This window comes from Budorcas taxicolor, chromosome 6, assembly GCF_023091745.1.
Source record: "Budorcas taxicolor isolate Tak-1 chromosome 6, Takin1.1, whole genome shotgun sequence".
In the NCBI taxonomy this organism is placed as follows: domain Eukaryota; kingdom Metazoa; phylum Chordata; class Mammalia; order Artiodactyla; family Bovidae; genus Budorcas; species Budorcas taxicolor.
In genome coordinates, this window is record NC_068915.1 from 15,328,355 (window position 1) to 15,340,379 (window position 12,025).

General features: G+C 37.8%; 1 protein-coding gene across 1 annotated transcript in view; it reads right to left on the minus strand.

Moving 5' to 3' along the window:
* Positions 1–5,730: 5,730 nt before the first annotated feature.
* ENPEP (glutamyl aminopeptidase) overlaps positions 5,731–12,025 on the minus strand; it is an 80,377-nt gene continuing 74,082 nt past the window's right edge. The window contains exons 19-20 of the mRNA XM_052642137.1: positions 6,898–6,976; positions 5,731–5,877 (exon numbers count right to left, since the gene is read on the minus strand). Coding sequence (XP_052498097.1) covers positions 5,731–5,877; positions 6,898–6,976 — 226 coding nt within the window. The remainder of the gene's footprint in view (positions 5,878–6,897; positions 6,977–12,025) is intronic.

The window sequence follows — 12,025 nt, forward strand, 5'->3', positions numbered from 1 at the left end:
CAGTGTAAACTTCAGTGATGTCCATGTGTAGAGTCATCTCTTGTGTTGTTTAAAGAGGGAGTTTGCTGTGACCAGTATGTTCTTTTGGCAAAACTTGTTAGCCTTTGCCCTTTTCCATTTTGTACTCCAAGGCCAAACTTGCCTTTTACTCCAGGTATCTCTTGACTTCCTACTTTTGCATTCCAGTCCCCTGTGATGAAAAGGACATCTTTTTTTGGTGTTAGTTCTAGAATATGTTGTAGATTTTCAGAGAAACTGTTCACCTTCAGCTTCTTTGGCATTAGTGGCTGGGACATAGACTTAGATTACTGTGACTTCCCTTGGAAATGAACTGAGATCATTCTGTCATTTGTGAGATTGCACCTAAGTACTGCGTTTCAGACTCTTTTGTTGACTCTGAGGGCTGCTCCATTTCTTCTAAGTGATTCTCACCCACAGTAGTAGATGTAATGGTCTCCTGAATTAAATTCACCCATTCCCATCCATTTTAATTCACTGATTCCTAAAATGTTGATGTTCATTTTTGCCATCTGGTTGACTATGTCCATTTACTTTGATTTCTGGACCTAACATTCCAGGTTCTTATGCAGTATTGTTCTTCATACCAGTCCCTAATTAGGATTTTTGATTTACAAATATTTTCTTTGGTACTATGATTTGTCTTATAACTCTCTTGATAGTATCGTTTGCAGCAATAAAGTTTTCAATTTTGATATAGACTAATTTATCTATTGTTTTCTTTTGTTGTTTATGCTTTTGGTATTATGCCTAAGAAATCATTGCCTAATCCAAGATCACAAAGATTTACTTGCATGTTTTTTATTTTGTTTTGTTCTTTTGTAGTTTGAGCTTTTAGGTTTATGATGTGTTTTGAGTTAATTTTTGTGTTTGATGTAAGAAAGCATTCCAACTTCATTTTATTTGCATGTGGATATCCAGTTATCCTAGCACCATTTATTGACAAGACTTTTTCTACATTATTATTGTTTTGTGAAGACTCAAGTGACCATATATGTAAGTATTTCTTTCTGGACTCTCAATTCTATTCCATTGACCTATATGTCTCTCCTTATGGCAGTATCATATTCTACTGATTATTGTAGTTGAGTAGTAAGTTTTAAATTTGAGATATATGAGTTCTACAATCTGTTCTTACTTTGAAGATTCTTTTGTTTATTCTGTGTTCATTTCAATATGAATTTTATGATCAGGTTTTCAGTTTCTGCAAAAAATCAAGGTGACATTTTTAGGGATTATGTTGAATCTGTAGATTTGGGGAATATTGCCATTTTCACAATATTATGTCTTCCAATCTATGAACCTGAGATGTCCTTCCATGTATTTAGATCTTTAATTTTTTGAAACAATATTTCCTAGTTTTAAGTCTACAAGTCTTGGACTCCTGTTGTTAAATTTGTTGCTTAGTATTTTATCCTTTTAGATGCTCTTGGAATGTAACTAATTTTATTTTCTTATTTTTCATTGCTAGTGTATTGAATTGCAGTTAATTTGTATCCTGCAACTTTGCTGAATTAATTTAGTGGTAATCATCCATGTGTATATATGTGCATGTATTCTTTACGATATTCTATGTACAAGATCATGCCGTCAAATAATAAAGATCATTTTCTTTTTTCTCATTTAGATATCTTTTTAAAAATAATTTTTTAAATTTATTTATTTTTGGCTATGCTGGGTCTTCATTGCTGCACGGACTTTTCTTTAGTTGCAGCGAGCAGGGGCTACTCTCTAGCTGTGGTGAGCAGGCTTCTCATTGCCCTGGCTTCTCTTGTTAAGGAGCATGGGCTCTAGTGCTCACGGGCCTCAGTAGTTGTAGTTCCCAAGTTCTAGAGCACAGGCTCAATAGTTGTGGCCCTCTGGCTTAGTTGCTCCATGGCACGTGAGATCTTCCTGAATCACAGATGGAACTCATGATTCCTGCAGTAACAGGTGAATTCTTTACCACTGAGCCACCACAGAAGCTCTGGATGTCTTTTATTTCCTTTCCTTTCCTAATTTCCTTTGCAAGAGTTCCACTCCAGTGTTAAGTAAAGTTGCAAGCAAGCACATCCTTGTCTTGTTACTGATCTTAAGGGCAAAGCATTCAGTCTTTCACCTGTATGTCTGATGTTAGCTGTTGGTGTTTCATAGATGCTGTTTTCAGGTTGAAGAAGTTCCCTTCTATTCCTAGCTTGTTGAATGTTTTATCATGGAAGGGTTCTGGATTTTTTCAAATGTTTCTTCTGCACCATGGGAATGATAATGTGGTTTTTGTCCTTATTCCATCAATATAGTACATCACATTGGTTGATTTTCATATGTCACAACGGGGTGAGATAATGGAATTCTCTTCAGGGATTTCTACTTTAATATGTGGTTGTGTATGTAGATTCTGGTGATAAACTAAGTTCAAGTCATGGCTCATGCCAGACACTAACTTTTTGGCCTTGAGCAAGTTGTGTGACTTCTCTGTTTCTCCATCTGTAAAATGGGGATATTAACAGTACCTACTTCATGGGTTTTTGTAAAGTTCAGATATAGAAATTGATGTATGTGGAGTGCTTGTGTTTAGAACAGGGCTTGCTATTAGAAAGGAACTTGGTATTATTGTTACCATCACTATTAGTATTATTTAGCAGTTTTGGAAGTTTCATTGGTTATTCTACTCTTCTTCCTCTGTTCCCTGCTTATTCTCCCTTTGAGAATTACCATTCTAGATTTCTCTTCCCACCTTGTATTTATCTGTTTTTGGAATAACACTTTATCTACATGGAGGGTAAACTGTAGGAGTACCATTGCCTTCAACCTAGCTGTATATCTCTGCTCCCCAGAACTTCCCTGCTTGCCACTTATATGTTCATAGTTTATTATATAAGCTCCTAGTTTACGCTTGTATGGGTTCACAGCAGTGATCTGCACTATAGGAATAAACTGCCTGCTGCTGCTGCTGCTGCTAAGTTGCTTCAGTCGTGTCTGACTCTGTGCGACCCCATAGATGGCAGCCCACCAGGCTCCCCCATCCTTGGGATTCTCCAGGCAAGAACACTGGAGTGGGTTGCCATTTCCTTCTCCAATGCATGAAAGTGAAAAGTGAAAGTGAAGTTGCTCAGTTGTGTCTGACTCAGCGACCCCATGGACTGCAGCCTACCAGGCTCCTCCGTCCATGGGATTTTCCAGGCAAGAGTACTGGAGTGGGGTGCCATTGCCTCCTCCGAATAAACTGTCTAGAAGGAGGCAATAATTATTAGTGGTCCTGCTTCTTGCTACATGACTTTGCTGATCATTTCTTCCTGTTAATTCTTTAAAGTTGATGGTTTATTGTGGTTTAATTTTGGACACAACATACTAAAATTTTTTCCTGTAAAAATCATGACACAACCAAAAAAGCACAGTAGCAAACTCTTCTTGGCATAGATCTATCTATTGGTCATCAGCCTTTAAAAACCAGATACTGTTTGTGAAGGGCCTGATTGGCTAGTAGAGTTATAATGAAGTGTGCACAGTTCTTTTTCATATGGGGTAAATAGAACTAAACAATTCATTCTCAGTTTTAATGCTTAGAGTGGAATGAAGCAGAATGACTTATATGCAAGTTGGGAATCTGTTTCATGTACCATCTCCTTCAAATTCTTTTAAGAATTTATTGCATAAAGCAGAAGGATAAAACATCCCACTTCCTTATTTATCCGCTTGAAACAATACATAGACTTCAAGTGCTGGTTTTGATTGTGGTCAATTTGAAGTTAGGGTGTTAATCCCCATGAGGATAGTGGGATTTTTTTTTTCCCCCCCTGATGATTCACGATGTTAATGTGGTTTTCTTCTGAAGTAATTTAAAACAATATTTTAAAGTTTTAGTCTGAAAATATCTTCTTTTTTAGTCTTCCCCCTCCTCCCCCCAGTCTACATTTGACTTTGACAGTTTAGCTATGTGGATTGAGAAGTAAAAATTAAGAGACAGCAATAGGAAAGTTTACAAAGTTTGAGAGCCCTTGATTAGGGAATGTTTTTTATGTAAAGTCAAAACTAGGGTTTTGATTGTTTCCGTGTGTTTCAATTATCATCAAACCAATCTTAAATTATACTTCTGAAGGTTCCAAATAAATTTAGATTTTCTAGATACAGTAGATTGGAACATACGAATTTACTATCTTTTCTGTCTGTTGGACTTGTGTTGTGGATCTACTTGGCATCAAGTGTCATATTAAACATGTTCTTGCCCCCAGCTCCTACAAAATTGATGTCTTTAGTCAAATCACGAATATAAATTTCATCAGTGCTATCCTGTATGAATTGGTGATGGACAAGGAGGCCTGGAGTGCTCCTGTCCATGGGGTCTCAAGGAGTCGGACACGACTGAGCGACTGAAGTGAACTGAACTGATTCTGTATGGATTAGGATAGAAGGGTTTACACATTAAAGTTATATCTAAGAAGATATATCCTCAGATATGCAGAATCATGTTGGAAACATCCATGGGTTTCCTTATTTTCATACTTAAAGATTGCTAGGTAAGATCAAAGCTAAATTCTAATTCCACTTAGTTTTATGGAATGATCACCCTTCTCTGTTTCTTAATAAGTTTCCAATTATTTAGCCCTTTTCCTCTAAAATCCATGTAGGATTTAAACACTATCTTCCCCTTAATTTCATAGCTTATTTGAAGGAACTTTGTAGGGAATGGAGCAAGATGACAGAAAACTAAGCATGAAAAAGACTGGGTTCTTGAATCTTATTGCCTCCTGGTAAAGTATTTGCTAAAGCTGAAACTCCAGTACTTTGGCCACCTCATGCGAAGAGCTGACTCATTGGAAGAGACTCTGATGCTGGGAGGGATTGGGGGCAGGAGGAGAAGGGGATGACAGAGGATGAGATGGCTGGATGGCATCACTGACTTGATGGACGTGAGTCTGAGTGAACTCCGGGAGTTGGTGATGGACAGGGAGGCCTGGCGTGCTGCGATTTATGGGGTCGCAAAGAGTCGGACACGACTGAGCGACTGAACTGAACTGAACTGAAAGTATTTGGGGAGTGCTGCAGTCATTATTATTCAAGAGTAAAGGAACACTGGAAAACAATGTAGTTTTTCAAGGTAATCATTCAGATTTATTTTAAAAAGGAGAGGAGAATTCTTTTGTTGATTTTATAACAAAGGTAAGAGTCAGGTGTTTCTTTGGCTAATTCATGCAATCCTTGAGTAAAATTTAAGCCCAGGTTACTTTGATATGATTTAAAAGAGTAAAACATGTGAATACAATGATGTTAGGTCTGTGTAATTCTGAATAATAAAATAAAGATTAAGATGGTAATATTGGTCCCTCAAGTACTGGTATTTAAACTTTAAAAATCATTCAAGAGAGATTAAGTGGTGTTTCTTTGGTACTAAAAATGTAAAGCTAAGACCAAATTCTTCTATTTTCACAGATTTAAGATACAAAGAATGATATTTAAAGACCTTAAAATGGCTATTAAATTATCTTCAGTTTGTAAAAAATCTCCTACGAAGTATACTTAGAAGAAATCCCTGAGTACATTAACTACTCTATTAGTATCTTCCTTCATAAACAAAAAGGAACAATTTAAAAGCTTTGCAAGACATATAAACACAGTGCTTAGTGAAAGCAGTATCTATATATAAAACTCCCTCCATAGTGCTTGTAAATTAGGCCACCAAATATTTAACAGGTGAAACAATAGAGTCACAAAATTAAAATATGATATTTGGACACATTAACCATTCAAATCAAGAAACCAGTTTCTTATGGTGTCCCTGTTTTGTTTTAGCCACTCGATATTGTTTTTCACTGTTTCCAGTACTTGCTCCCTAGGTTTTTGTCCCGCTCCAGCTTCAGGATATCTTTCAAAAAAGCTCTTGATCTATAAAAGAGAAGGCAGTAATTAAGAAAGTAATTTTAAGCCCAGTTATTCTTCAGGGATTTTATTGACATTCTGGATTTGTTTCCTTCTTCCCTGGAAATTCAGTATCACTGAACAACATTAAGATACATCTTCTGGTGCATCATTAGATTGAGCCCATCTCTCAGATTGGTAGTCATTGCCCATGGCTTTGGACGCCTGGCAGCATGTCCCGCAGAAGAGGCCCTGCTGTACTGGTGAAGGAGAGCCGCACAGTGGTGGCGGGCATGCTCTCTCTGCTTCTGCAGTTTCCTCAGTTTTCTGCACATTCTCCCAAGGTGTTTCCTGGAAAATCTGTACTGTGGAATGATGGCTTTGCTTTGTTCCAAGAGTCTGGAGTGTTTTATATACACTCAGTTCACTCATTGAGGGCTCATCAAAAAATCTCTATTAAATCTGGTTTGTTTTCCCTCTTCCTTCCAAAACCCTCTCTGAAACTTAACCATAGTAGTATATGCTATTTACAAAAATAAGAATTATTTTGTTTCACAGAAGGATTAAGAATTATTTTGGTTCACAGAAGGATGTAACCTTCCAAAATTCATACAATCTTTGTTTGGCTAACATAATGAACATCCCCTCACCCCTCTACCCCACAGGAATTGATGAAAGATTTGGGCTTAGTTTTGAAATTCCAAAACTCTGAGTTCTGAAAGGAATCAAATCTTGAGCAGCTTATGCCAGGATTGCACTTACCTGGAAAGGGGAGATGGACTGCTCATGGCTTGCCAAACTGTATGGTCTCATGGACCAAGAGCCTAAGCCTCCTCAGGCCTCACCTTTCTCAACTTTTAAACTTTATTTCTTGGTTATTTGAAATTTTTTTAGTTTAGAAAAATAAGATGTACATTTAATTATATATAATAATTATTACTTTTTCCTTGTCTTTCGGGATCTGAATAGAGAAAATATAATTTCTACTTGAAAAAAAAATTAATTCTGTTCCTTCCTTGAGAAGTATAGAGGAATTTATCTTCCTACCTGCCAGAGTTGTAGTTCAGTGTTGAATGGCTCTGCTATAGTCACAATCCGGCCAAGGTTTCTGTTATTGAGTGTATACCTGAAGAGAAATTTAGGGGTGGAAAAGGCTACATAAGTGCTCAGAACTTTAAATCTTTCCTCTAGATGCAGGCATGTCCTTTTTATTTTGAGAGTTTTTTTAAATTGTCAAAGTACAGTAAGTATAAAACAGTAAGTAAACATATTTAATTTAAAATAATTCTATTCAGTAGAAATTCGCAGCAACTTCTGCACTTTTTTTTTTGTAGACAGATCCACTCCACTTTCTCAGAAATGGTAGGCTGGTTGTTACATTCCCCAAATCTAGTCTCCTTTTTCCTGCACACGTGAGAACCATAGTCAGATTACTTGTCTCAGCCTTCCTCCTAGCTAGGTGCAAACAGGTGATCCAGTTCTCATCAATGGAACATAAACAGAAGTGGTAGGTGCAACTTCCACCTTCTTGTTAAGGAAGTAAAGGGAAATTGCTTGCCTTCAATCTTCCTTTTTTCCTTCCCCTTCTTCCAGATTTCAACTACACAGAATAAGACCCTAGGCCTCATGGAGCAGAACCACCCTAACAACTTGGAATGCTCACTTCAGGAGACCAATCCAAATGAGAAATAATTACTTTTGCCCTTTAAGCTGCTGTATTTCTGTGTCTCTGTTACAGCAGAATAGCTCTGTCACCTTTATCTTAACTAGTAATCTATGTGTCTTCCTACAGATACAGAAATTCGAATATAGGCTATTTATTCTGCTTCCATAAAGCTTTATTGGCTACTTGCATATTTGGCATTATCATCTATATCAGCCTGCTAAGCAAAGACATTTGAAGCTAAGTGCAAAGATAGCACTTGAGCAATTATATTCTATTCCTATACCTTTTGCATTTTTCTCTCTTAAAAAGTAAAAATCACAAATTTCCTTACAAACCAAAATGCAAATAACAGTGACACAGGTAAAATTTCATCCCAATTAATCACAGTGTAAAAAAAACAATCCTAAGAATTATCTATAAACTTTGAATTTTTGGAATGTATAAAGTATTAAACAGGAGGAGAAATTTTACATTTAAAAAATATCACATAAAAAGAAATCATGAAGATAAAAACTAATAGTTTGCCACATACACATTAAAAAAATTTATGTGAAAGGAAGCCTGCCATAAAATTAAAAGTAAAAATTTATTGTTGTAAAAAGAGCAAATATTTTGACTATCTAAAGAGCCCTTTCAGATTGGTGAAAGTCGCTTAGTCGTCGTCTGACTCTTTGTGACCCCATGGACTATACAGTGCATGGAATTCTCCAGGCCAGAATACTGGAGTGGGTAGCCTTTCCCTTCTCCAGGGGATCTTCCCAACCCAGGGATCGAACCCAGGTCTCCCTCATTGCAGGTGGATTCTTTAGCAACTGAGGCACAAGGGAAGCCCTTTCAGATTGGTAATAGGGAGAAATACGCCAACATGAAATTAGCAAAGGAATGAATCATCAGTTTGCAAAAGAAATATATAGAGAAAATGTACCCAATGGAAACAGATGAAATGTTCTAATGATTATCCACAATTTTGGTATACTAGGTCCAATGATCACTCTTATCGCAGACACCACTGAATTTAAATCCATTATGTCTTTTGTCTTTATTTTCTTAGAAGTATAATGCAAATGATTTCCCTTTACGTAATATCATCAGTCATTATCCAAAATGTAAGACTCAGGCATGACACTGCACCTGTCATGTGTGTACCTTCTTGTCTCTGACTGGGCCGTCTAGAGTTACTCTCAAACCCTTCACCTAGCCCTTTGGAACTACCCCTTTACAGAGAATACTACTACTCGTTTGGAGAATGTTTCTTTTCCTGTATCCTCCATAGCACCAGGTCAGAAAAGGAATTGGTGTGATCATGCTCCCCATTACAGTTTACAAACCATTATTCCCTCACTCTTTAAGACCCTCTGCTTCTTCAGGTTATTCCCCTTGATCTCATTTATGATACACTTTAGCATCTGACTCCTGGTTGTCTTTTCTACTCCAGGCCATGACTTCAAGGTCCACTTAGATGAAGATAAAACAGCTTAACTCCTTAGTTTCTTGACCTCATTTCCAAAGATATTTTCTCCACTCTACTCCAGCCACCAATTTCCATCATCATACTTTGTGATCATCCATAAGTACTCTACCTCTAAAATCATTAATTTATGTATGCTCCATGACATAATTTACCCTCATTTTTTGACTTTATCTGGATTTCTGGTCCACTGAGCATCTCTATCCCTACTTTCTTCAGGATCATCAGCTTTTCCTTTGCTTTCACTTTTTTCCTAAAATAGTTTAAATTCCATGATATACCATTTTCAATAACATTTTTGCCTAAGCCCTAAGCTTCCTTATAGTTCAGTAATGTGTGTATATGTATGTACGTATACACACACTCACACACATACCTGAACTCACTGTTCTGAAAATTTTATCTTTTCTAGAAATCTAGACATTTTATTTTTGTCACCTCACTTGCCTCCCATTATTAATCTCAGTCAGTTCAGTGGATCAGCTGTGTCCAACTCTTTGTGACCCCATGGACTGCAGCACGCCAGGATTCCCTGTCCATCACCAACTCCTGGAGCTTGCTCAAACTCATGTCTATCAAGTTGGTGATGCCACCCAACCATCTCATTCTTGGTTATCCCCTTTTCCTCCTGCCTTCACTCTTTCCCAGCATCAGGATCTTTTCCAGTGAGTCAGTTCTTCACATCAGGTGGCCAAAGTATTGGAGTTTCAGCTTCAACATCAGTTTTTCCAATGAATATTCAGGACTGATTTCCTTTAGGATTGACTGGTTTGATCTTGAAATCCAAGGGACTCTCAAGAGTCTTCACCAATGCCACAGTTCAAAAGCATCAATTCTTCACCACTTAGCTTTCTTTACAGTCCAACTCTCACATCCATACATGACCACTGGAAAAACCATAGCTTTGACTAGACAGACCTTTGTCAGAAAAACAATGTCTCTGCTTTTTAATATGCTGTCTAGGTTGGTCATAGCTTTTCTTCCAAGGAGCAAGCGTCTTTTAATTTCATGGCTGCAGTCACCATCTGCAGTGATTTTGGAACCCGAAAAAATAAGGTCTCTTACTGTTTCCATTGTTTCCCCATCTATTTGCCATGAAGTGATGGGACTGGATGCCATGATCTTAGTTTTTTAAATGTTGAGCTTTAAGCCAGGATTTTCACTCTCCTCTTTCACTTTCATCAAGAGGCTCTTTAGTTCCTCTTTGCTTTCTGCCATAAGTGTGGTGTCATCTGAATATCTGAGGTTATTGATATTTCTCCTGGCAATCTTGATTCCAGCCCAGCATTTCGCATGCATGATCCCAAGGACGGGGGAGACTGGTGGGCTGCCGTCTATGGGGTCTCACAGAGTCGGACATGACTGAAGTGACTTAGCAGCAGTAGCAGCATTCTGTATATAAGTTGAATAAGCTAACTTCTAATCTACCTTTCTAACTTCTAATTCTAAAGGTTGTTCTTATCTTTTCATCTTTATCATTACATCCATAGTATAATCTACCACCATCTTTTATTAGGATTATTCCAGTAGCTCTATAATTGCTTTCCCAAAGTTCCCCATTTAGGCTTTACCACTAGAGCTTTCTTTTGAAAACAAAATTGATCATTTTTACTTTCTTAATTAAAACCCATTAGTGACTTATCATTGCTTTTATTTTGGGGGGGGTACTTTTTATTTATTTATATAAATTTATTTATTTTAATTGGAGGCTTATTACTTTTCAATATTGTATTGATTTTGCCATACATCAACATGAGTCTGCCACAGGTGTACACGTGTTCCCCATCCTGAACCCCCCTCCCACCTCCCTCCCCATACCATCCCTCTGGGTCATCCCAGTGCACCAGCCCCAAGCATCCTGTATCATGCATCGAACCTGGACTGGCGATTCATTTCATATATGATATTATACATGTTTCAATGCCATTCTCCCAAATCATCCCACCCTCGCCCTCTCCCACAGAGTCCAAAAGACTGTTCTATACATCTGTGTCTCCTTTGCTGTCTCACATACAGGGTTATCGTTACCATCTTTCTAAATTCCATATATATGCGTTAGTATACTATATTGGTGTTTTTCTTTCTGGCTTACTTCACTCTGTATAATCGGCTCCAGTTTCATCCACCTCATTAGAATTGATTCAAATGTCTTCTTTTTAATGGCTGAGTAATACTCCATTGTGTATATGTACCACAGCTTTCTTATCCATTCATCTGCTGATGGACATGTAGGTTGCTTCTATGTCCTGGCTATTATAAACAGTGCTGTAATGAACATTGGGGTACACAATTCTGGTTTCTTTGGTGTGTATGCCCAGCAGTAGGATTGCTGAGTCATAAGGCAGTTCTATTTCCAGTTTTTTTAAGGAATCTCCACACTTTTCTCCATAGTGGCTGTACTAGTTTGCATTCCCACCAACAGTGTCAGAGGGTTGCCTTTTCTCCACACCCTCTCCAGCATTTATTGCTTGTAGACTTTTGGATAGCAGCCATTCTGACTGGTGTGAAATGGCACCTCATTGTGGTTTTGATTTGCATTTCTCTGATAATGAGTGAATGATGCTGAAGCTGAAGCTCCAGTACTTTGGCCACCTCATGTGAAGAGGTGACTCATTGGAAAAGACTCTGATGCTGGGAGGGATTGGGGGCAGGAGGAGAAGGGGATGACAGAGGATGAGATGGCTGGATGGCATCACTGACTCGATGGACGTGAGTCTGAGTGAACTCCGGGAGTTGGTGATGGACAGGGAGGCCTGGCGTGCTGCGAATCATGGGGTCGCAAAGAGTCGGACATGACTGAGCGATTGAACTGAATTGAACTGATAATGAGTGATGTTGAGCATCTTTTCATGTGTTTGTTAGCCATCTGTATGTCTTCTTTGGAGAAATGTCTGTTTAGTTCTTTGGCCCATTTTTTGATTGGGTCATTTATTTTTCTGGAATTGAGCTGCAGGAGTTGCTTGTATGTTTTTGAGATTAGTCCTTTATCAGTTGCTTCATTTGCTATTATCCATTTTGAGTTTATTTTTGTGTATGGTGTT